At 42.1% G+C, this 26495-nt stretch overlaps 1 protein-coding gene across 3 annotated transcripts in view; it reads left to right on the forward strand.

Moving 5' to 3' along the window:
• The window catches only part of LCP1 (lymphocyte cytosolic protein 1), a 55255-nt gene extending 30254 nt beyond the window's left edge, over positions 1 to 25001 (forward strand). Inside the window, exons 9-16 of one of the 3 annotated variants that reach the window (XM_082859312.1) lie at positions 368 to 463; positions 4483 to 4678; positions 6760 to 6838; positions 7417 to 7531; positions 8780 to 8913; positions 16721 to 16844; positions 20121 to 20245; positions 23185 to 25001. In XM_082859312.1, the coding sequence (XP_082715438.1) occupies positions 368 to 463; positions 4483 to 4678; positions 6760 to 6838; positions 7417 to 7531; positions 8780 to 8913; positions 16721 to 16844; positions 20121 to 20245; positions 23185 to 23317 (1002 nt within the window). In that variant the 3' untranslated portion in view covers positions 23318 to 25001. Of the gene's footprint in view, positions 1 to 367; positions 464 to 4482; positions 4679 to 6759; positions 6839 to 7416; positions 7532 to 8779; positions 8914 to 11973; positions 12222 to 16720; positions 16845 to 20120; positions 20246 to 23184 lie in introns of those variants that run through there. The other 2 variants (XM_082859313.1, XM_082859314.1) reach the window with 2 other exon arrangements.
• Positions 25002 to 26495: the final 1494 nt, after the last annotated feature.

The following is a 26495-nucleotide window of genomic DNA, read 5'->3' on the forward strand; positions in this document are numbered from 1 at the left end:
TTAACTAAACCTTAGCTGACTGACTTCTACAGCAATATAAAGGTATATATATTTTCCTGTATACAATTTAATACATGTAAACAAATTATTTTTCTCCCCTAAGATCAACAGAATAGCATTTGCCTTTTATGTATGGCCTGTATTTTTAGCTGTTATACTCCTTTTAAAAAGAAAGGCAAATATAATATATAAAGAGAGAAATAGAAAATTCAAATTAGTGAATGTTCCCAGCTTTGTTAATTAAGTTGCATTCTTGAATGATAGTTGGATGAGAAATCAAATAGGTTTGCTTTGGGGAAATTATTGTCGTGCTAAGTATGTAATTAGCTGTGCCATTTTGAAATTGTAATTTCCTCATTTCTCACAGGACTCAAAAGCTTATTACCACCTGCTTGAACAGGTGGCTCCAAAAGGAGAAGAAGGAGGTATTCCTGCTGTTGTTATTGACATGTCAGGACTGAGGGTAAGGCCGTGCCCCAAGTCGTGTTAGATGTGATGATTCCTCTGCATTGGCTGTTCCATTGCCCTATGTGATGCTGGCTCCAGAGTTCCATGAGTGGACATCTCTGCTTAGAGCCGTGTTAAATTGTTAAAAACTGTTAACAGTTTTGGGTTGTAACTGTGGAAAATTGAATCTGGAATTAAAATTAAGGAAGGAGAGGAATGCTAATTAAATGCCACACAGCGTCAGAGGCACTTCTGCATGTGTCCCCTCATTTAACAGGCCCTACAACACCAAGAAGGATTCTTTTTTCCATTTTTAGGTACCTGAATATTATTTCTAGAAATAGACAGGATATTTACACAAATAAATAAATTCCCACTATCACGATGAAAAACAAAATGAGATTCAGAGGGGTTCATTAATATGTTCAAGATCATGTGACAGATTAGTGGAAGTCATGTGATCCAAGGCTGGGGCTCTGTCCTCTATTAATCCTAATAAGAGGAAACCCCGCTTGCTGGGTTCTTCCTATGTGCCAGGTGTTATGCTGGGCATGTTGCTTACACTGCCCCTAATCCTTGCAAACATCACTAAAGTAAGTGCTCATAACTCTGTTTTATAATTGAGAAAACTGAAGGTCAGAAAAGTTAATAATCACCTCATGGCCACAGAGCCAGTATGTGGCATAGCAAGGATTTAAGCCCAGGATGGCTCCGAAATCCACCCAGCCACAGCCCTGCCTCACTACACCATTGAGGGTCACGGGAGAAAGGGCTGGACAAGACCGTCTGAGTTTTTAGAGGTGTCTGGTATGAGGACCCATTGAAAACAAAGTGGACAGCCTAGAAGAAATGGACAAATTCTTAGAAAGGTATAACCTTCCAAGACTGAACCAGGAAGAAACACAAAATATGAACAGACGAATCACAAGTAATGAAATTGAAACTGTGATTCAAAATCTTCCAACAAACAAAAGTCCAGGACCAGATGGCTTCACAGGTGAATTCTATCAAACATTTAGAGAAGAGTTAACACCCATCCTTTTCAAACTCTTCCAAAAACTTGCAGAAGAAGGAACACTCCCAAACTCATTCTATGAGGCCACGGTCACCCTGATACCAAAACCAGACAAAGATACTACAAAAAAAGAAAATTACAGACTAAGATCACTGATGAATATAGATGCAAAAATCCTCAACAAAATACTAGGAAACAGAATCCAACAATACATTAAAAGGATCATACACCATGATCAAGTGGGATTTATCCCAGGGATGCAAGGATTCTTCAATACATGCAAAACAATCAATGTGATACACCATATTAACAAACTGAAGAGTAAAAACCACATGAAAGGATGCTCAACATCACTAATCATTAGAGAAATGCAAATCAAAACTACAATGCAGTATCACCTCACACCAGTTAGAATGGGCATCATCAGAAAATCTACAAGCAACAAGTGCTGGAGAGGGTGTGGAGAAAAGGGAACCGTCCTGCACTGTTGGTGGGAATGTAAATTGATATTGATACAGCGACTATGGAGAACAGTATGGAGGTTCCTTAAAAAACTACAAATAGAATTACCATATGACCCAGCAATCCCACTACTGGGCATATACCCAGAGAAAACCATAATTCAAAAAGACACATGCACCCCAGTGTTCACGGCAGCACTATTTACAATAGTCAGGTCATGGAAGCAACCTAAATGCCCATCAAGAGACGAATGGATAAAGAAGTTGTGGTACATATATACAATGGAATATTACTCAGCCATAAAAAAGAACGAAATTGAGTCATTTTTTGAGACATGGATGAATCTAGAGACTGTCATACAGAGTGAAGTAAGTCAGAAAGAGAAAAACAAATATTGTATATTAACGCATGTATGTGGAACCTAGAAAAATGGTACAGATGAACTGGTTTGCAGGGCAGAAGTTGAGACACAGATGTAGAGAACAAACATATGGACACCAAGGGTGGAAAACCACGGTGGGGTGGGGATGGTGGTGTGCTGAATTGGGTGATTGGGATTGACATGTATACACTGATGTGTATAAAATTGATGACTAATAAGAACCTGCAGTATAAACAAACAAACAAAAAAACAACTAATACTAAACTTTCTTTGGGTTATTTGTATGGAAATATGTTAATATAAATGTTTCAGACATTACATGAAATTTCTAAAAATCTTATATGTTCTGGTATAATGTTATAAGTCATAATTCTAGTTATTACTTTAAAATGTATATCTCAGAAATAACTAAATTTCCTTGTCAATTGCATTATTATGAACTTTCATCAAATCTTTAACCGTGGTCATTTTTAAGTCTTTTGTCATTTACAGACAGTTTTGGGTGTACTCTGATGCTTTTGCAAAAATGTTCCTATAAAAGGGTTTCATCTTCAAGGAATTCATGGAAACGACTCTGACAAGTACAGGTTTCTGGTAACTGACTATACTGCTGAACTGAATGAATAAGAGTTTTTAGAACTCTAATGGAAAACTGATGAATTCATAAAAGTACTAACAAAAGATCAAGATGAAAAAAATTACATGGGACTGAGTGAACTGATGAAGATGATTATAATTTTTGTGACTTTCTGTTTGAATAAAAAAAATCCCACAAGGACTCAGAGGTGTAAAAAATATACAAATCAATTTTCACTGCAAGTAAAGGAGCTGTTACAGTGGAGGATTACTGGACTGAATGTCAATATTATGACATAGAATGAGTGTGTTTCGTGTTTGGTAATTGCAATCATTGTTGCTTTTGTTGTGGTCATCCAAAAAAAATATTTATTCTTACAGTTGTCTCATCTGTTGTTCAGCCACATTATCTGACACAGATAGGATTTAGAGAGAATAATCTTAGAAAATCAGTATGGTTGAAATCGTCAAGAAAAAAAATCCTGTGGGTCAATCCAAAAGAAAATCTTGATGGAATGTTTTTATCTTATGTAGAAAAACAACTTTGGAAAGAAAATAAAAGATTTTGCCAAAACAATAAATAGAACCATACAGTATAAAAAAAAAGAAAAGAAAACAAAGGGCACAACAAGGGTCTGATTAAAACTTCAGTTTTGCCAGCACTTTAGTATTGATGTAGAGAAGTTGCCTTACCCATTCTTGTGCCTCATTTCATATCATTAGAGTTAAATCCAATGAGTTAATATTAAAGTTAACTCATTCCTGCATGAGAAGTAGAGCTTCTGAAATGTATAGTGTTATCTAGCAAAGCACCATATTAAGAGATAATTCTAGTTTTAATAAGTTCCAGTTGTCTGAAAATTTGCGGTTTCATACACTTTTAAGAGCATTAGAGGGCAATGGACCATATGTCAACAAAACTTTAGTTTTCTGGTAAGAGTCTGTTTACAAATGACTGGAGATTCTCTAGAACTATTTGAATAGGCTTTTAATACATTAAGGGGGTGATCCTCAATCTGAAGTCTGCAGAAGCCAAATAGATATTATATATTTATCAATGACACTGTGTAGCTTAAATTTATTTTGTCTGAGCTGCAAGTACACCAACTCAGTGTGGGAAAGGCGGTTAAACCAATCAGAAGTTCTTGTTGGCAGATGTAAATATCTTTGATGAACTGAAAATAGGAATATAATCTATTACTTAATAAATGAACATTTTTCATGAGGTCTATGCAAGAAGATAATAAAAAGGAAACCTAATGGTTGAAAATAATTAAGATGAACTTAAATGACAAAACTGTAGAATCTACTGAATCTCTTTAAAGACAAGACAACCAACTATTCATCTGAAATGGTTCCGTTCTGTATAAAGATGGAAGGACTTGATTACTTAACTTCTGAGATTCCTTTTACTTGTGACTTTCTGATTTTGGTTCAGGCAAATACAAGTGATAATTTTCTGTTTTAAGTGTCTATCTGAGGGTGAATACTAAGGGTTTCAGTAAGATTCCCATCTCTTTTTCATATTATTATCCATGTCTACTTTGTGCCTAGAGAGGCTTTGACCCAGCCTTGAGACGTCCGTCCTTTTTCATTGCAGGAGAAGGATGACATCCAGAGGGCAGAATGCATGTTGCAGCAGGCGGAGAGGCTGGGCTGCCGGCAGTTTGTCACAGCTACAGATGTTGTCCGAGGGAACCCCAAGTTGAACTTGGCTTTTATTGCCAACCTCTTTAACAGATACCCTGCCCTGCACAAACCAGAGAACCAGGACATCGACTGGGGAGCCCTTGAAGGTAACTGGAAATTGGTTGCTTAAATGTTCGGAAAAGCGGTCACAATTCTAATTCAAGGGCAATTCAAAATCACCTCCTACGCAAACATAAGCCCCTCACGTGGAAGATTTGCAAACAGGTCATCAATTCTCTGGTACATAACAAAGAGAATAAATAGATGAATCAAGTCAGTTACAGACAAACAGCAATAATCAAATACCATTATATCACATCCATTATACATAGGCTTCATCCATTATCAGAATTAAATGTTTTAGGGAAGACAATGCATTTAATTATCAGATGAAATAAATCCTGAGTTCCAAAAACCTAAGTTATGTACTTAATGAACTGAGTGTTAATTCCTAGAGGCAAGAAATTGCAGCCATGCATCATTTAAAAATGATATTTAACTTATGTTAAGAGATGCTTACTGAAATTTTTGTTTTGCTTCTTTGATTTGGATAATGGGGGCCACAAAATAAGGCAGAATAAGGCCACAAAATGAGGCAGAATCCATGACCGTTACATTTAGGAGGTTAAAGCCCTAAGACTGGACAAAAAAAATCACACAGCTTTAGTCAAGTTCTAATAGGTGATAGTGCCAGAGATGTTTTTCTTTTTTTCATCGTGAATTGTCCCGATATTGAGACAGAAAATCAATACAAAAGTAATAATAAATGAATGTCACCAAAGAAAGAAAATCCAGAGTTAAAGAATTGGTTGATCCTTTTCTGCAGCGCTTTACTCTAGCTGGAACTGCAAAATCAATCTGTGTTCCAACGCTGCTGCATTTGTGTGATTTGATAAACAGTGGTCAGGGGTCTGTGCATTCTGTTGACTACCAAATATGTATGTCAAGCCCTCTAATCACCAGTTTCTAGCTGCCTCTAGATCATCCAGATTTGGGTCCATCGCTATCGCTTGAAATTCAGCATATACAAGACAGAATTGATCATTTCCCCTTCCCGCATTGCCTCTCTACCCCCTGCCCCCATTCCATCTACTCTCCTTTAGAAATTCTCCATTTCCATTAATCATACCATTTTTTTTTTCTTCAGTTACCAAAACTCTGGGTTCCACTTTGATATCTTCCTCGCCTTCCCGCCAAAATCTCTTGAATCAACAAATAACTAATAATTCTTCCCCCAGAACGACCTTTAGATTGTTATTTTTCCTTTCGGCTCTTCCGGACTCTTATTAAATCATACACCAACTATTTCACTAGGTCTTAGGGGCCTACTCCTCCATCCATCAAGCACTTGAATGTGCCCACGTGCTGGTGTCACACACTATCCCCTCTGTGTGTTTAATTTAAATGCATATTGCCTTTCAGTAATTCTGCACACTGCTGCCGAGCACATCACAGTGCTGCTTTCGTTATATCTCCGCCTTGCTCAAGAATTTATCATAGTGATAAAAAAAAAAGAACCCATAATGACTGTCATTGTCTAATATATCAACCAAAATCTGCTACCTGGCATCCGAAGATGCCTGATTCTGGTTCCAGCCACTAGTCTCTGTGGCCTATACAACACAGATCCCTGAAAAATCAGTTCCTAACGGTTTTAAGACAGACCTTGCCTATCGCTCCCTCTGTGTTCGTATTTACACAATCTCCTACTTCCACTCCTTACTTATCCCCCCAGATCCTCTCCTCTTTCCTCTTTAGTATCCAGATTTTACTAACCCTCTAAGGGAAAGCTCAGATTGCGCTCCCTCCAAATTTAGCCCATAAAATTCTCTCCTTTATCTCAACTCGAGTATAAATATCTACCTCATATTTTAGCCCTCCAGCTTGCATGATCCCTCTTTGATGCCTAAAATACTTGTTTTTCCAGAAAGAATGCAAGCCTTTGAGGGACAGCCCTGAAGAGTTTCCCCACACAGGATCTTGTGCACCACTCATAGATGCTCTAGAGATACTCATTGAATTGAAGTGGAAAAAAAAAATTAACACAGAATAGCAACCCTCATCCAAATCCATTAGGGTTTTTTTTTCTACTTTCAGTGTTTATTACAGCTTCTTTAGTTAAACTTTGATCATAAAAAAAGGCATATTTTCTAGCTACGTGAAAGATAACTGGTCTTCATTCATTTAGGTGAGACAAGAGAAGAGCGGACATTTAGGAACTGGATGAACTCCTTGGGTGTAAGCCCTCGAGTCAATCATTTGTACAGGTAAGAATATTGGAAGACTCTTCCTTAATATGAGGTACCAAGACCTGGAGAGATCCCCAAGATTTCAAATACCACTGTGGTGTGCAATTCTCTTTACAAAGTGTGTGCACCTCGGTGAGAAGGGGGAAATGCCACGTTGAGCAGCAGATGTTAAGAAACTCACTTCCATACACCAACCTTGCTGTGTATTTAGTACAAACATCATAACCCAGCAGCAAAAGGACAAACGGAATCCCTGTTGTAAACCCAAGGTCTGCTCAGAAGCAGGCCAAACAGGAAATGTTCAGTTTGTGGCTGTATCTCCTATGCCATTTGTTAGAGCCGTATTTCTTTTTCTGGAGGCTGCGTGTTTCTGCTGAAGGGGCAAAGGTGGTCACACCCGGGGGAGACCTCCAGTCAATTCCCTCCCTTTCTCTGAGTCGAGGTTTCTTCACCTCTAAAGATGGAGCTACTGATGCCAGTGTTGCCAATTGCTGGGAATGTTCCTTGAGCTAATATATAAGGAATTGCCTGGCCCGCCGCAGGAGCTTCATAAATGCTGAGTATCTGAGAATTCTTTTGTGTTTGTTTTTGTTCAGTGACTTATCAGATGCCCTGGTCATCTTCCAGCTCTATGAAAAGATTAGAGTCCCTGTTGATTGGAACAGAGTGAACAAACCACCATACCCCAAACTGGGGGGCAATATGAAGAAGGTAAACAATGACTCTTTTTTCTTTTTTTTTTTTTTGGTTGCGTTGGGTCTTCGTTGCCGCATGTGGGCTTTCTCTAGTTGCATCGAGTAGGAGCTACTCTTCATTGCGTTGCGCAGGCTTCTCATTGCAGTGGTTTCTCTTGTTGCGGAGCTCGGTTTTAGGTGCATGGGCTTCAGTAGTTGTGGCACATGGGCTCAGTAGTTGTGGCTCGCGGGCTCTAGAGCACAGGCTCAGTAGTTGTGGCGCACAGGCTTAGCTGCTCCGCGGCATGTGGGATCTTCCAGACCAGGGCTCAAACTTGTGTCCCCTGCATTGGCAGGCGGATTCTTAACCACTGCGCCACCAGGGAAATCCCAAACAATGACTCTTCTAATGTTCTGGTAGGCAGTTGAAGTCATAAGCCTGCAAGGGTACCTTGTGAATACTTTATCAGGAGGCCAGACTTAGATAACTGTTTATCCATGGATTAAATTAGAGTACTGCAATCAGAAACCTGAATGGTTTTATTAAAGTGAGTTCATTATTTCAGTTGATTACTTAGTTATAATTCCATGTTGGATGTCTTTAAACTTTATGATGTAAAAATTCTAATTAAGATAATTAGAGCAAGCAGAGCTGCAGGGTTGCTTTTGCCCCAGCAAGATCATCATTCTAATTTTCTAAAGAATCGAAGCCTTGTACTAACAGTTTGACTTGTACAAATAGTATGTCTAGTGTCAACGTAATGGGAACACATTGTTCTGTAAAAGCAGCCACGGGGTTGGCACGAACATTTCCCACCATTTCTCATGCCTGTGACCCAATGATGCATGCGTCACAGCCACAGGAATACCTGTCCCACATGTCGGTCTACCGTGTGCATGTAGGATGGAGAATTCAGATGTTCTATGTCAATCTCTATGAATTCAGCTATTTTAGGAACATTATAGACAGGTCACTTAGTATGGCTGTCTAGTTCTGTAGTGTGATGTAGCCATGAAAATGTTCATCATCATAATTCATTTTGGTTTTGCCCTTAAAGTACACTATGAATATGTTTTTGGTGGGAGTGAGGGGTTCCATTGAAGAAAAGACAGAAAATCATTTGACTAACTTAGCATCCTAGAATTGCAGAACCAGGCGAGGCTTGAGAGATCAGTCAATCTCACCTTATTGTTTCATTTCGTGTCTTTATTATCTTATTTTCTCGGGTATTTATCATCATCGAGATGCTGACATTAGATTGTTTCCCTTCCCTCTCATTAACAGCTTGAGAACTGTAACTATGCAGTGGAACTGGGGAAGAATCAAGCGAAATTTTCCCTGGTGGGCATTGGGGGCCAAGATCTCAATGAAGGAAACCGCACCCTGACATTGGCCTTGGTTTGGCAGTTAATGAGAAGGTAATGCAACCCGGGGGAATGACATTTTATTGAATGTATTCTTCATCTAGAAAAATACTTGCAAATTTCAGAGTTGTGATTTAATTTGATAAAACTATATTTTAAGCTAAACTTAAAACCAAAGGAATGTTGGCAGAGCAGTCCTGCTTTACTTTTTTCTTCCGTTCAGTTCTGACAGTTCTGTTTCAGGTACTTTGAAACTCTGTTATTAGGTTCGTCAGTGTTTTAGATTGTTATGTTCTCTTAATGAATCACCCTTTTTCATTATGGAGTGACCCTGTTTATGCCTGGTAATATTCTTTTCTCTAAAACCTATTTTTCCTGATATTAATACAGCCAGTCCTGCTTCTTCTTGATTAGCTTAGCCTGGCACATTTTTTTTCCATCCTTTAACTTTTAACTGATTTGTGTAAATACAGTCACTTATCTTTTAAAGGGGCTTTCAGAATAAGGGGGGGAATATGCTATATTTACCTACCTATCTGCATTTCAGGTTCTCTTCTTCCCATGGTGTAGATCCAGATTTCGATCTGATATCATTTGCCTTCTGCTTGAAATATTTCTAGCAGTGCGCCATCTGTTGGCGAGGAATTATTTCAGCTTCTGTCTGTCTGAGAATATCTTTATTATATTTTCATTTTTGAAAGGTATTTTATCTGAGTGTACAATTCTAGGTTGATGGTTTTTTCTTTCACTATTTTGAAGATGTATTCACTCTCTTCTAGCTTGCATCATTTCCACTGATATATCTGTTGTCATTCCTGTCTTTGTTCCTCTGTATGTAATATGTCTTTTTTCCTCTGGCTTCTTTTAAGATTTTCTCTTTATCACTCATTTTAAGTAATATGGTTATGATGTGCTTTGGTGTTTCTTGTGCTTGAGGTTTCTTGAGCTTCTTGAATCTGTGGGCTTACAGTTTTCACCAAATTTGGAAGAATCTTGGCCTTTATTTCTTCAAATATGACTCCTGTACCCACCCTCTAGTTTTTTGGGAACTCCAGGTACACATTTATTTGGTCATCTGAAGTTGTCCCAAAATTCACTGATCCTCAAATCATCTTTTTCCTTTATATTTCTTTTTTCCTCTCTCTCTTTCATTTGGGATCATTTCTATTGCCTTGTCTTAAATTCACCACTCCCTTCTTCTACAATGTCTACCATTAATTCCATTTGGTGTATACTTTTTTATCTCCGACATAATAGTTTTCATGTATAGAAATTTGATGTGGGTCTTTTTGACATCTCCTCTACGTCTTTCCTTAACACGCTTGAACATATAGAATATAATTGTAATAACTGTTATTTCTGGGTCTGTTTCTATTAACTGATTTTTGTCTTCATTATGGGTCATACTTTTCTACTTCTTTGCATGCCTACTGATTTTTCATAGTATGTGAGGCACTGTGAATTTTACCTTGCTGTGCGCTAGATATTTCTGTATTCCTTTAAATATTCTTGACTTTTGTCCTGGGATGCAGTTAAGTTACTTAAGCACAATTTGATCCTTTGGGGGCTTACTTAAAATCTTAATTAATCTCGAGCTAATTTTGTCTCTCAATATTGAGATAATCTCTTCTGAGTACTTTACTTGATGCTCCATATATCGTGAGATTTTTCCACTCTGCCTGGTAGGGACCAAATTTATGCCAGCCCCTGTGTGAACTCCAAGCATTGTTCTGCCCATTCATTTCTGAAAGTTCTTTTCCCAGCCTCTGGTAACTTCCTCACATGAATGCTCCAAGTAGCACTCAGCTGAACCCTTGAGGCAAACCCTCTGAAGATCGCGGGAGCTTTCTTTCTAGATGACTGTCCTCTCCAGGCAGCTCTCTTCTCCCTGCTATTCTGCCCCGCACATTCTAGCGCCCTGGCTTCCTTAAGTTTTCAACCCTGTCCGCTTGGCTCAGGGTCACTGTCATGCTGTTTGAGTTCTCTGTCCCTGCACTGCAGCCTGGAAACTCTCCATGCAATAATCTGGGACAATCCTAGGGTTTACCACATTTGTTTCCCTTCTCTCGGGGACCCCTGTTTTGTGCTTCCTGTTGCCCAATGTCTGAACAACATCGTTTCATAGTTTTTCACTGTGCTTTATGTGTTTAAGGCAGAAAGGTAAACTGGTCCCTGTTATTCCATCATGACCAAAAGCAGAATTTCCTGCTACTTCCTTAACAGAGAACTTTAGATAGCTTTTCGAGTCAAACATAAAATTGATTAATGTGAGAGCTATGTGGCCATATTATTTAAGCAATAGTAGAATATAATGAGATATACAAATAGAAAATAAATGGTGAGAAAAGTAAACGATTTTGGGTACAAAAGCATGAGCCTGGGAAGAATTCTAGACAGCAAATCTGTAAGCATGAACTGGTTTATTTTACATGCTTTGCTCTTTCCCCCTTTACTGATAGCTCTGACCAGGCAGAAGTCTTCCGTTCCTTAATTAGAACCTATGTTAGTGTGACTTAATTCATTTTTCTACCTGGAAGGAAGCCCGAGAAACCATATGTCACATTACATTATGTCTAACAAGGTAATGGCAGAGACAAGGGTTTGTCCCTAAGCACTGCCGCTTTATTCCCAGGCCACTGTCTGCAGATCCTAATATTTATAATGGTCCTTGGAGTAATCATGTCAGTGTCTCCAGGTGATGTAGGGTGATCAGAAATGATCATAATCAATTTAACTACCTGATTTACATTTGCTTTATCAAGTATGATGCTCCATTACTCCTTTCTCAACTGGGATCTGTTTAATGATTGAAGGCAGATGTCATAAGGCTTCTCTGGCACAGAAAACTCCAGAGCTAAAGAAACTTTAGCCTCTATTTCACTGCATGTATCTAGAACATCACTGAAAGTTCCTAAGGGCTGTTCTCACTGGTGTATTTGTAGAAACGATTTCTGAACTACTCTCTATTTTCTTTCACGTGTGTTTTTAATTCTTAACAGACTGGCTTTTGGTACTGATTGCTTTAAAAACCAAAGCAAAAGTCTTTTTAGTTGCAACAGTTACATTGACTCATGGGTTTGAAGATGAAATTATCTTTGATATTTTCTATTTTAGTGACTTTAAAAGAAAAATCAGGGGGGCTTCCCTGGTGGCGCAGTGGTTGAGAGTCTGCCTGTGGCTGCAGGGGAGGCGGGTTCGTGTCCCGGTCCGGGAAGATCCCACACGCCGCGGAGCGGCTGGGCCCGTGAGCCATGGCCGCTGAGCCTGCGCGTCCGGAGCCTGTGCTCCGCAACGGGAGAGGCCACAACAGTGAGAGGCCCGCGTACTGCAAAAAAAAAAAAAAAAAAAAAAAGAAAAGAAAACTCAGGCCAACTCTATTCTATTTTGAATTTCATAATATCTGAAAATCACTTTGTAATATGATCTTCGTTCTGGAAGTTTTATAAAAATGTGACCCAACATCATAGTTTAAGGCTAGTATATATATGATAAGGGCTAGTTTGCTGCTGTGTCTCTACCTGGTAAATAAGTCATATTTCTCATGTGTCTTTACTCTATAAGAATTGTGCCTATAAGAAAATGGACAGAGAAATACATTACTGTGAAAGGTGAAGAAATGACTGACAATTATGTAAATGCCACCAGAAGGATATTTTTTTTTCTCTGTATGCCACACATGAACAGATCTAATAAATTTAGAGCCAGTTCTAGCTGGAATTTGTTTCATTGGGTTTCACAGATGTGCTAATTTGGTCATGTATCTTGGACAATAAATGGCATGTCATTTTTCCCTCTAAAAACAAATGGAAGCTTAAACCTCCCTTTCCCCTTCAGTAGCCTGGAAATCATTCTCAGATTGGAAAGGTGGCAAATTGCACGTGTCTAAGTTTGGAGACAAAAGCCTGAGGCAAGCAGGCTGCCAGCAGACAGCCACAATAGTCAGACTCCAACAGATGAATCGAGAGTCTGAGGCAGGCCACGGAGGGAATTCTCCCCAGATCAAACAGGCTGTGGACGGTGAGCTGGGGATAGGTCCCTGAAAAACAAAACACTGAGGTATGTCCCTCTGGGTCACACGTTAAAGAAATAACACAAGTGTTTGACGGCAGGAAATCACACAAGTCATAATCACAGCTTCTCCAGCCCCACACCCCACCCATCGCCTGCTGTTGGATGAGGCCCTGGCTTAAGCTGGAGCTCACGGGGCCATTTCATTTTGACGGAGGGCTTCTCAGCACCGCGTGGTGTGCAAACACCAGAGATACTGGGATCTTGTCTGCAGGGTTCCATTTAATAATAGCACAGTCCCCCCAAAACATGTTTCACGATAAGGAACGATTATCTCACAAGGAAAATCCTAGGAAGACACAAGCCAAATTGATTTTTGTTTTCAGTTTGGAACTACATTTGGTGCTTGGTGGACTTTCTAGACTGGAGTCTCCAACCTAAATTTTTGCCTTTCTTCCCTTTGTTTTTCTGATGTCCTTACAAGCAGGTGTCTGATTCCTTTTAAACCTCCACATCTCCCTTGAGGTGGCAGGACGACTCTGTGCTCCCTAGCGCTGTGTGCCACCATAAGGGGCTATTCTCAGACCCCTGAATGCAGTCAGCTGCCTCCAGGATGTTCTGTGTCTAAGTTTCCCTGTCCCTTTGTGGCCTTTTATATTTGCATGAATAGACTTTTGTATAAAGGTGAGCTTCTCCTCTGCACCATTTTCTTCCCTCACTCAAGGAGTGGCTTGAAAGCACTGCTCCTGTCCACTGGAGAGAGTCAACAAAGCAGCCTGGGCCTCCTGGCAAAGGGAAGTGAGAGTTTGGTCCTGAGGTGAGTGAGGCTGCTGGAAGATTAAACCTAGTCTGTTTCTCAGGTTATTTATGGACGTGACCTGATGAAACAAACACTAACCCACCATCTCTTAATGAGCGGACTAGGCAGAAATTCTTACATAGTATAGTAAATGCTGGTAACTTAATGCACATGCTGTTAGGAAACAAGCCGGTTATGACATAAATGATATGATCAAACCTCAGGCCATTTTCCAAACTAGTAATATTTTGAAAATCTAACTGGAACTTATCCCATTTGTACTCGTTATTCCTTAGAATTTTGGTCCCATCTCTGGGCCCAGACTAAGCATTTCCCATCTTGACTTTCTCCTTGCTTTTCCTGGGAGAAAATCATTCTGTTCGTTTCATCTACTACTCTACTCTTTTATTTACTAGATGCCCAGTATGTACTGGGCACTCTGCTGACCCGTGAAAGCACTGAGATGAATATGGTCTATGGACTCTGTCCAAGGGCACAAGGTAGGCAGAGAGACATGCACATCAACTCCATGAAAAGCTCTGGGAAACAGGTTGGAAGCAAGTGTAGCAATAATGATTAATATACTGCATGGGTCAGAAAAATGATGCTTGAACTGGGACTTGTTCTCAGGATTAGAAATTCACTAGAGAGGAAGGACATCCAAGGCAGAGCGTGCATCTGAGTCATGGAAGCAGGAGGCAGGAGGATGCATGGTGCGGTCGGTGAGCTGCTGATGGCTCTGTGCAGCTGGGAGAGCATGAGTGTGTGTGACCATAAAGCCTTGAAGAAGGAGGGGAAGGAGGAAATGAGAGAGGCACTGACAAGGGACACTCAGGTCAAATTGCGAAAGGACTCGTGTGCCATTCTAAGGAATTTGATCTGCGTTCTTTGGGCCTCGGAGAGTCACTTTAAATGACATGACCGGAACCGTAGTTTAGAAAAGGCAGAATGAAGAGGAACCAGCTGATGTGAGGGAGTCGGGGGAGGTGTCATTGAGAGGACTTGGATGCCGGATTGGTCCACATGATTTTACTGTTTTGATAAAGAAAAGTTGCAGAAACCCTCTTCCTCCCCATCGACAATGATAGGAAAGCACTTTCACCTGAAGGAAGCAGGGCATTGCTCCTGTTTCCGAGATTACACTTGGAAACCATTGTGGAAGAACTGTGTTTAGCGCAGAAGCCGTAACTGGAGGAAGATATCCGATGGATTATGTAATGAGCAAAACCCTGGGCACCCAAGTGGAGGGTGACCTCATTTAGGGAGGCCCTCAAGACAGGACTCAATGGCACAATACTTGAGTTTCATTTTGGACAACACACACTGAAATTCTAGTCTTGCATGGGTAATTTGACTCTCCCCCCTTACAAGACTGAACCGTGAGGCCAGCAGACCTGCCCACCTGCCCTACTGCTTGGCTCTCTCCCTGTGTTTACCCTTTGAGAGAGATTAGCTTGGGGAATGCTGAGTCTTCTCTGCTCCATGGAATTTTTTTTTTTTTTTTTTTTTTGTGGTACGTGGGCCTCTCACTGTTGTGGCCTCTCCCGTTGCGGAGCACAGGCTCCGGACGTGCAGGCTCAGCGGCCATGGCTCACGGGCCCAGCCGCTCCGCGGCATGTGGGATCTTCCCGGACCGGGGCATGAACCTGTGTCCCCTGCATCGGCAGGCGGACTCTCAACCACTGCGCCACCAGGGAAGCCCTGCTCCATGGAATTTTAAGAGCTTGAAGCATCTTCTTAATGTTTCCCCTGCACAACCCACTTCTCATAACAGTATGTATCTAAGGCAATTCTTACCCTCAAACTAGAGACTAACTAGAGATTACTGTGTATTCCCAATATTTCTACTTCTGTGATACACAGAGGAAACTCTTTTATATTTTTTCTTTATTATGTTGGCTGCCTGGACTTTGAAGTATAGCTGATTTACAATGGTGTGTTAATTTCTGCTGTACAGCAAAGTGATTCAGTTTTATACATATATATATATATATACATATATATATATTCTTTTTCATATTCTTTTCCATTATGGTTTATCACAGGATATTGACTATAGTTCCCTGTGCTATACAGTAGGACCTTGTTGTTTATCCATTCTATTATAATAGTTTGCATCTCCTAACGCCAAACTCCCAATCCATCCCTCGGCCACCCTCTTCCCCCTTGGCAACCACAAGTCTGTTCTCTATGTCTGAGAGTCTGTTTCTGTTTCATAGATACATTCATTTGTGTCATATTTTAGATTCCACATATAAGTGATATCATATGATATTTGTCTTTCTCTGTCTGACTTACTTCACTTAGTACGACAATCTCTAAGTCCATCCATGTCGCTGCAAATGGCACTATTTCATTCTTTCTATGGCTGAGTAATATTCCGTTGTATATATGCCACATCTTCTTTATCCATTCGTCTGTCGATGGACATTTAGGTTGTTTCCATGTCTTGACTAATGTGAATAGCGCTGCTATGAACATTGGGGTACTTGTAGCTTTTTGAACTATAGTTTTTTCCGGATGTAAGTGCTTGGGCTTTTCTAACATTGAATTGTTCCTTGATTTGCATAGTTCCTTTAAGAAAAGCATCACTGGTTCAAATCCTTTATTTCATTTTCCTTTCCCTGCTTCTCTTCTGCTTTCTCTCTGTACAATGACAGTGGTATTCGCTCTGCACCTGACTCTAAGTATAAAGTTCTATTTTGTTATTCTAAAAGGAACCAGTGTCATTACATATTCTTTTTTCCTCAGATGTAATGGTGTTCATGCCATCTTCTGAGACAGGAAAAAAAAAAACTTTTCTATGCTGGCGACTCTCTCTGAATAGTGAATTCTTTTTTAAAACATTTTTATTGGAGTATAGTTGATGTAAAATGTTGTGTTACTTTCTGCTGTACAGCAAAGTGAATCACTTATACACATACCTACATCCACGCTTTTTTAGATTATTTTCCCATATAGGTCATTACAGAGTATTGAATAAAGTTCTCTGTGCTATACAATAGTGAATTCTTTAGCGACTTTTCTCCAGAAATCATTCTTGATTTTGTTCAGGTACACCCTGAATATTCTTGAAGAACTTGGAGGTGGGCAGAAGGTCAACGATGACACTATTGTCCACTGGGTGAATGAAACATTGAAGGAAGCGGAGAAAAGTTCATCCATCTCTAGTTTCAAGGTAACGTGCGTGTCTCCTGCTCGCGGCCACGTGAACATTATGCTTATCTTTATTGCTTCCACTCTGTTTTCAAGAGTGACCTTCAGTGTGAGGTCTCTGAGGCTCCCCCTCCCGTTTTGATTTCGCTTGAATGACCCATTATTGTTTTGACGTTCATAGGCCATTTCATTGACAGATTTCTTGTCGTTTTCTCCCATAATAATTAATTTTAAAAAGCCGATCATGTTTTACACGGGATTTTAGATGTTTTTCTTCCAAAGTAATGTAACATATAATGTTTTTTAAATGTGCCTAGCTCCACGGCTCAGATTGTTAACATAATGAGGGTGAAATGCAAAATGCTAAGAGATCTCCCATGGGATGTTTTTTTTTTTTCTGAGAAAAAAGCAGTTGTTTACTTGCATCCAAATCCCATTTTTATTAATAACAGTATGACATTTTATTACATTTCTTCACTCATGTTTTATACATTAGCTGGATCCTTCCTCAAGGGCCCTGTGCACTTGATCGACAGTCTAATGTCTGCGTCATATCTTAACTACATTTTCCTGGCTTAAAGGTCAGGGTGGCTGAGAGGGACCCCCTTCAGAGGGCGGGTGAGGCAGTTCATCATGCTATCAATCCTTTCTCTCAAAATCAAGAGAGAAAATGAAAATCTCTCCCCTCCCAGAAAGGGCAGAAGGTATGTCTGTAGGCCGGGCTCCACCAGGAGTGCCCAGTCCCTGTGAGCTCAGCACAGGACTCGGCCAGCTCTGTCCTCCCTCTGCTTACCATCCGTTTGGTCTGGGGGTCGAAGCGGAGGCTGGTGACGGATGTGAGCAAGTCCTTCCAGAAGGAGATGTGGGAAGGCGGTGGCGCACAGTACAGTAGAGCGGTGCTCCCGCGACGGAGCGCGGTCTCAGTACTAGGGGCTCCTTGTTTGTAACAGGGGGGCTCCTCATTTTCTCTTCACAGACACGATGAAGACAGCTTTACCATTTTCCTGAGGTTTTTCTCTTTTTGGCTGCTTTGGGCGGCACGCGGGATCTTAGTTCCCCGACCTGGGATCCCACCCACGGCCCCTGCAGTAGAAGCGTGAAGTCTTAACCACTGAAGCACCAGGGAAGTCCCACCATTTTCCTGATTTTATAGTGAGGAAGCTGGGGGCTCATCTAACTCCTGAGGTTACAGGTAGTAATTGCAGGTGGTGTCCATCAGGGAGGGGAAAGCACCTTCCACCTGCGAGGTGAGGTTATAGAGTGGAGGGTATCTATAGGTCGCTTGACCATGGCTATGAAGTGAATAGCCCCGGGCATGCGTCTCTCTGTAAAACAGTTGCCACTTTACAGGAATGCATCCCATTTCCTTACCCAGCAGCTTCCGGGGTGATCCTGTGGGGATTCACTCTTGGGAATGTTCGGCAATTTTTTTTGCTTCTTGTGATGCTCTGGGCTAATTTTCTCCTGTCTTCCCGCGGAGTCATTGCAAATTGATTAGGTCAAAAGGACCACAGAAGGAAAATGTCAGATTAGCCCCACACTGCTTTTAAGTGAAACCCTTCAAAAACCGAGCACAGCGCACCCCGATTAACCATTGCAGAAACAGTCCTGGGCCCTCCTCACCTATGAACGCTGCCAGCTGCTGGCCATCTCGCTGCCTGTCAGTCCACCAAGACTGTGGGAAGGAAGTGGGAAAGAAGGTGAAACTCAAATCTCTGCATTTTGTTTCCGTTGTGCTTCTTTACCAAAAAGTTCTCTGGAGATAGAAGCTCTGGCTAACGGTGGAAATTAGATTACGATTATATGTATATTGGTCTTAATTTTGTGGTAGTTCTTACATAACCCAGAAGTAAATAAAAATGGACCCGTTCTATCTTTTAAAATAGTATTCTACCTCTACAGAGGGCCAGTGCTGGAGACCTAGCATCTTGCAGGGGTCCTGTGTCTTGTTTCTTTGTTAGAATTGGTTCTGATTTGGACCCGCAAGGTATGAGGTGTTTGAACTTGACTCTGCTCAGATGGTGACACACAGTTGCCTCGGCATGTCTGTACTCACAGGTGCAGAGTTTTGTGCATTTACACCTTAAAAGCATTCACAGGGAGTTCCCTGGTGGCGCAGTGGTTAAGAATCCGCCTGCCAACACAGGGGACACAGGTTCGATCCCTGGTCTGGGAAGTTCCCACGTGCCGCGGAGCAGCTAAGCCCGTGAGCCACAACTACTGAGCCTGCGCTCTAGAGCCCGTGAGCCACAACTACTGAGCCTGTGAGCCACAACTACTGAGCCTGCGTGCCTGGAGCCTGTGCTCCGCAACAAGGGAAGCCACCACAATGAGAAGCCAGCGCACCACAACGAAGAGTAGCCCCCGCTCGCTGCAACTAGAGAAAGCCCGCGCACAGCAACAAAGACCCAACGCCACCAAAAAAATAAATAAATAATGTTCCTTTTTTAAAAAAATCAGGTAGAACCTTTAAAAAAAAAAGCATTCACAGCTTTGCGTGTGTCCATCAAACTGTTTACAGACGCCAAAGAAAGAGCCCAAGATTTTAAGTCAGAATACCTGGGTTCAGATCCCAGCCCCACCACTTATTAGCAAGCCACTTAACCTCAGAAACTCCCTTTGCTTGCTGTAAATTAAGATTAGATGCCTCCGTCCAAGGCTTGTGGCAATAAGTGAGATAACCTATAAAAAGTGCTGAGCAAACTGTGAGACACCAATGGATATTAGTTGCAGTCATTGCATTTGATCACATAATTGCTGTCACTGTCTACCTGGACCTATGGACCCTTTTCTTTCCCTAAGGTCCCCAGGAAAGGAGCATTCACTGAATCCCATCCAACTGAGCCCGCATCACTCTCCCTGCCTGTCACCTCTGGGATGTCCCCTGAAAATGAATCGGGGTTCCTCTTAATGTCTTTAGTCTCTCTTTTCTGATGGTTTCTTTTTCAAATCATCCCTTCCTCTACTAATAACCAGTACTTGAATGAAACATACTATATATCAACCTCTCTGCTTTTCTCTGGTTGCTCTAACTTCCCTTCCGTTCACTATTTGGGAATGACTCCCTGCCTGTTGGCAGACAATGGATTTCCCCCACTTAGTGAACCACCAGGAAGCTACTAGTGATGCCCCTACAGAAATGACCACTGGTTTGAAACACCATGTGCGACACTGTGGCATTTCCCACACCAGGATGTATATATTCGTATTTAAGAGGAAAACACCACTCACTTTCCTTGAGCCAAATAGAAGTAACTTGGGAGCATATTGTTAAAACCCATGCTTTCTCTCTATGCAGGACCCAAAGATTAGTACAAGTCTGCCCGTCCTGGATCTCATTGATGCCATTCAACCAGGTTCCATTAACTATGACCTCCTGAAGACAGAAAGCCTGAACGATGAAGAGAAACTCAACAATGCAAAGTACGTAAATAAACCTGGGGTCAGGGAGGAAAGGATGAGCCGGCATCTGAGGAGCTGTGAACTCCAGTGCCTATGCCTTCGTGCAAACACTTCTAGGTTCACTGTTGATGCTTTTTCTTCTCATGACATACTGTGTCCCGTCATCATTATTTTCAATACTGGGCAATAGCAGTTTAAGGCTCCAGGTGTTAGAGGGAACGAGACAAAAATGATTGATAACAATTGAAATTGAAAACAGTTGACTTCTGATTGATAAGCAAGCCCGTAATTTCATAAAACCAATTTCCTAATCATAATCTATGGGAGGCTTCCTGAATAGAGTTTGTACACGGTGCGTGCAAATATAAACATTCTATTTGTGAATATCTGTGGATGTGCCTGGGCAGGGGTGGGGTTCAAGACCAGAGTCTTCACCAGCTTAAGAGCAACTGCTGTTTGCTTTACTTGTAGAATGAGGGTCAGCAGAGCCCAAATCTGGTCTGTTGTCAGCTTTTATACATCAGGTTTTATTTACATAGTTTCTATAGCTCTTTCCTGGATACAATAGCAGAGTTGAAATAGTTGTGACAAAGCCCACAGAGTCTGGAATATTTGCTATCTGGTCTTTATGGAAAGCTTGCCTTCCTAGAGAGAGAGACGCCTTTCTCAGAGCAGGCTGTATTAGTTCCTAGGTCTGTCATAACAAAATACCACAGACGAGGTGACTTCAAACAACAGAAATTTCTTCTCTCACTGTTCTGGAGGCTAGAAGTCCAAGATCAAGGTGTCGGCAGGGTTGGTTCCTCCTGAGGGCCTGGATGGAGAATCTGTCCCACACCTCCCTCATCCTTGGGCTTATAGATGCACCACTCCAATCTCCAACCCTGTCTTCACATGGCCTTCCCTGTGTCTCTGTGACTTCACGTAGCTGTCTTCTCTGTGTGTGTGTATGTCTGTGTCTCTTCTCCCTCTCTTTTATAAGGACATCAGTCATACTGGATTAGGGCGCCAACCTACCCCAGCATGACCTCATCTGAACTAGCTATACCTTAAATAACACTTTTTCCAAATAGCGTCACCATCTGAGGTACCAGGGGTTAGGTCTTCTGCATACGTTTGGGGGGGGGGGGCCGTATTCAACCCATAACACAAGTCCAGGGTTAACGAATGACTAGTGCCCAGCAGCCCTGCTATGTATCTAATCCCAGCAGCGCCCTTCTCTCTGTGCTCAGTTTGGGAAAGTGGGGACGTGCGTTCCTGGTATGCTGATGTCTAGCACAATCTAACGGAGAGAAGAGAAATAATTCAACAGCAGTTACAGTAGAGTGTGAGGGATGGTACGGAAGGAGGACCCCAGGGTGCTGTGGAGGGGACAGGAAGCTCTACCAAATAATCTAAGCTGGGATGGATTGAAAGGACAAGTAAGAAGGAGCTGGACCAGGTGAAAGAGCTAGGAAGACTATTCCAGCAGAGGGAAGAACATGGATGAAGACGCAGAAATTAAAAAAAAAAAAAAAAAAGACCTTGAACCTATAGATGTTCAAGAGGGATGTGATTAAGTTTAAGGAACTCGCCCAAGGTTTTACAATTATCAGGTGGTTCAACTGAAATTCAAAGTCTGACTTGAGAGCCCAGGCCCCTAAGCACTGTCCTGTGAGGGCAAAAGGTACAAAATTATTTGGAAAAATGGGTAAAAAGAATTCTATAGAGTCCTAACGGCGGCTATGGTGGCAGGATTGGGCATGGTTTGTTTGGTGTCTGAAGCTCTATTTTCTAACTTTTTCATAATTTTTCCTCTATTTTATAATGGAAAAATTAATTGTATTTCATTAATAATTAATATAGAGGAAGTGATTGAGAGATGGACAAAGAGAAAAAATGGGGGTGCTCTGGCCCCATGCTCTTAAATTAATTTGATCAATAAAGTAAGAGTAAAGTCATTTCAGGAGAGCAAAGGGAGTAATGGGGCTTTGGGTGGAATGGAGAATCTCTGGAGTAGCCACTGCAAGAAGTGACTAGATAATGAATGAGGAGAAGAAAAGAACTGCCAGGTAATAGTGTGGGCTCATTTGAAAATAGACTACAGCTAATAAAAATTATCTTCATATAACTATAAACAGAGCAAAACTATTCTGCTACAGCTATGGTAATCTTATGTGAAAAATGTGTCATATAAAACTCTGGTTAGGGGCTTCCCTGGTGGCGCAGTGGTTGAGAGTCCGCCTGCCGATGCAGGGGACGCGGGTTCGTGCCCCGGTCCGGGAAGATCCCACATGCTGCGGAGTGGCTGGGCCCGTAAGCCATGGCCGCTGAGCCTGCGCGTCCGGAGCCTGTGCTCCGCAACGGGAGAGGCCACAACAGTGAGAGGCCCGCGTACTGCAAAAAAAAAAAAACAAACAACTCTGGTTATTCTACTATTATAGTATCATAAATAAATACACACACATGTAGGCGAGGATTAGAATGGAACAAGGAAGAAAGGACTTGATGGGTAAGGTCGAGGTATTACAGATGCCTTTCCCCTTTTTCTGCCTTGTAAAAAACGTTTCTGTAGTTGAAATGGTGTCTGCAGACTTTCCCTAGCACACACTCTTGTTCAGTTCTATGACATTTTCTGCACTGTACAGCCCAAGCAAATGAGCATGCTGTAGGCACCAAAAGTGGTGCTAGCTAGGAAGCTCTGTAAGGACAAATAATAAATTTGGTCATTATCACGAGGCTGGACAGCAAGTTTGACGGAGTCAGGAGCTTTGTCAGGCCAGCATCTGCCCTCGAATCTCAGGAGGAACCCGGTGATTGGCTCCAGCCATACCAGGAATGAGCTCTGTCTAGCAGCTAGTTTATAGTGCAGAGTAGAGAGTATATAGTATAGATTATATAGAATGACTATAACTATGATCCTCAGGGGTCCGCTTCATACTTGCTTGGGCTCCCCTCATTCCCCCCCTTTTCTCTTTTAGGTATGCCATCTCTATGGCCCGCAAAATTGGAGCACGAGTATATGCCCTTCCAGAAGACTTGGTGGAAGTGAACCCCAAGATGGTCATGACAGTGTTTGCTTGCCTCATGGGGAAAGGAATGAAGAGGGTGTAAGGCCCAGAGGGCAGGACTGGAGGCGCGCATGCGTTTCTGACTGCTCAGCCCTGGGTGCTCCCGGGAAACACGGGGACAAGTCAAACCATTCCGAAGTTTTCAACTTGGTGACGTTATACAAGGTTCCAAAAATCACGTGTATCTGATCAGCCAAGTAGCCTTCGTGTATTTAACAAAAAGTGCTTTATTCTTTGCAAAAGACCCAGCCTCTTACAAATTTTTTTTTATGATTGAATTGATTGCTTTGAAAATCTAGAGACAAAAAGAACTTATTTTCCAGGCACCCTTTCTGCTTTTGCCATTATAGCCAAGCATAGAAGCTGTATGTAGTGTTGTTAATTTTAACATAATCTTTCGAACCAGCTTAAATCGGCTGCTTTCTTGTTTAGGGTGAGAACCAGGTGGGGAGAATCATCAGACCAGCCCTAAAACTGGCTTCTGGAGGCCAGCGTTTGATCTGTTACGAGCCTCCTTCGTGTAGCCCTTCTGCACTCTGTCTCCCTGTGACTTTGCAATCCACTCTGTCAGAGCTCTGCCTTCTCTGTGGCCGACCTCTGCTGGCCATCCTTCTCTTGGGGCCATTTGGATCATCTGACAAATCAGGCTGTTGGGATCTCCAAGGGTCTCTGGTAACCTGAAGACCCAAGACTCATCGTCAGAGCCTTTTCTCAGAACTAGGGTCCCAAATGTCATCAGATTTTATTTTTTCAGCCAATAGGAAGCCCTCTGTTTTTAACCCTACGATTTGGGCTGTGACCAGATCTAACATCTTGAATACTGTGCCTTCAAATAGATTCTTACTTAACTCTTGGTGGAAGGTTCTATCCAAGGAGGGTGTCATTGAGCAGCAAGACACTAGGGGGCAGTGCAGAGCCATAAAAAAAGCATCTGTTCTTGGGTGCTGCCTCTCCGTGTATTTAGCTCTGTGTGTTAGATCTTGTATGGCTGGATATCTGGTGACTGGGAACCATCTTGCTCTGATTTCATTTGCTCTTAGATCATAGTGCACGTGATTACTGCCAGGCCATAGGACCGATGTTTACTTTTTTGGTACCCTCAAGTTCCCAGGGGCCATATGTGCCAATGACCGGTTACCCGGACCTCACCCCCATACGCCAACACACACACACACACACACACACACACACTCACATACACACATACCTAGCCAGGTGTCAAGCTGGGTAAGAACTGGCTGCATTGCTTTGCAAAGAGCTAATGACTGGATAGTTAAAGAATTCCAAAATAAAACCAGAGGAACAGTGTGAATTTGAGCAGCTCTAATAGACTATGCAATTTCCTTGAAAACTTACCAAAGGCTAAATAGCAACAGAGCACTGGGCACCAACACTAGACCCCCTCTATGGTGGTGGAAGGGCTCGTCAATGAGGTATCTTCTTTAGGGGTGGTATGTAGTGGAACTTAGCCATTTTTCAAAGCAATTGAAATGCGTCGCCCCAGATCTGCTCCTTGGCAGTGGGCTCAGGAAGCCGACATGTGGCTTCTCCCAGCCCATAACCTGTGTTTCTGCTGCATCCGAATGCAAAGTGGTTGGCTTTGTCTTAATCTGCACTTCACCATGTAGCCTCAGACAATTCTCCCCCATCTGCCTCCAGGAAGCATGTTACTGCCTTAAAGGACAGTGAAAATGAAGTAATGCTCAAGTTCTCTCCAAATAAAATGTTCCCTGTATTGGATGTCTTCTGAAGGTTTCATAAGAGTGTACTCTAACTTATTCATTCATTCAGCCAACACGCACTGAGGGCTGAAATGTGTCAGGCACTGCGCACGGTTTTGGGAATACACCGTAAATGAGGCAGGCATTGCGCTCAGCTGATCAGGAAAGCCTGAGGATAAACAACTCCACTGACAGCTGTGGTGAGCGATTGATGCGGGCAGGGTGAGACAGGCTCACGACAGAGGAAGCCGTCTAAAGAGAAATATTTTAGCTGAAAGCTGAAGAGTAAGTTGGAGGGGGTTGGACAAAAAGCAGGCCAGAATGAAAGGTTTAAGACACAAATTCTCAGACACACATTGAACCCAGTCATGAGCAAAAGCCAGACTTGGGAATTGGTGCGAAACAGTTTCTAGAATGATTCGAGGAGGAATCTTTAGGGCTGGCGGCACCTGGGGTTTCCTCTCTAGCCTGTCTGGGCCTCACTTTGGCCGGCACGGGGTGGGAGGCAAGGCGTTTGCTGAGGAATTCTGCTGCAGCTGGCCCCCGCGGGTGGGCTGCTGGGACAGAAAAGCATCTGTTTGGCAGGGTCACATCCTGCGCTGCACAGGTGTCACTCGCCCACACAGCTGCTAGGAAGCTGGGCTTTTATGCTTATGCGTCCTGGCTTCACCAGCAGCAGCTCTTTGGAGACGGCTCTTTCCTGGCCTGACATTCCTACAGCTCCTACACTTAGGAGGTAGCGGCCTGCCCTACATATCAAGAGGTTACCAATAATAAGTGTGTTTTTGTGTGTATAAGACTGCACTGATAGGTCCTGACCAGAAAGACTGAACAGGTACAGGAAAGCAGAATACTATCAAGGGAAGAAAACTAAGACTCTTGGAGAACGAGAAGGCTAAAGGAATACAGCCATCTGAACACGATGATTTTTCTAAATTTAAAAGTTTATTGTTACATTTTAGCCCATCCAAGTATGACGTCAGAAAGTAAAATTGTACCAAAGGGTCCACAGTGGGAAGCAGGCCACCTTCCCACCCCTGTGTCTGGTGATGTGCTTTGAAGCCAGCTCGTATTGGCTCCAACTGGCTCCGATGTTAAACCATTGTTATCTTGAAATTGGCCATGGTGGGCGTATTTACAGCATAGAAATAATCAGACTCTACAAATAGGGGTTTTTATCCCCAGAGATCTGGTTTACCAACCCACCACTACCTCTGTCCCGAAACCTCAGTTCCCCTCCTCGTCAGCGACCACTGTTACCAATTTCTTTTGTATCTTTCTAGAAATAGTCTACGCACATGTTACACACACACACACACACACACACACACACACACCTTTTTATTGCAAATATTAGCATACCATACACATCATTCTGCATCTCATTTTCTTCACACCAAACCTTGGAGACTGTTCCACGTTGCCAAATATAGACCTGCCTCAATCTTTTCAACAGGTGCACAGTATTCTGTTGAATGGACGTGCCAACCTGTATTTAAC

The sequence above is a fragment of the Leucopleurus acutus genome (genome assembly GCF_964270905.1).
Source record: "Leucopleurus acutus genome assembly, chromosome: 18".
Classification (NCBI taxonomy): domain Eukaryota; kingdom Metazoa; phylum Chordata; class Mammalia; order Artiodactyla; family Delphinidae; genus Leucopleurus; species Leucopleurus acutus.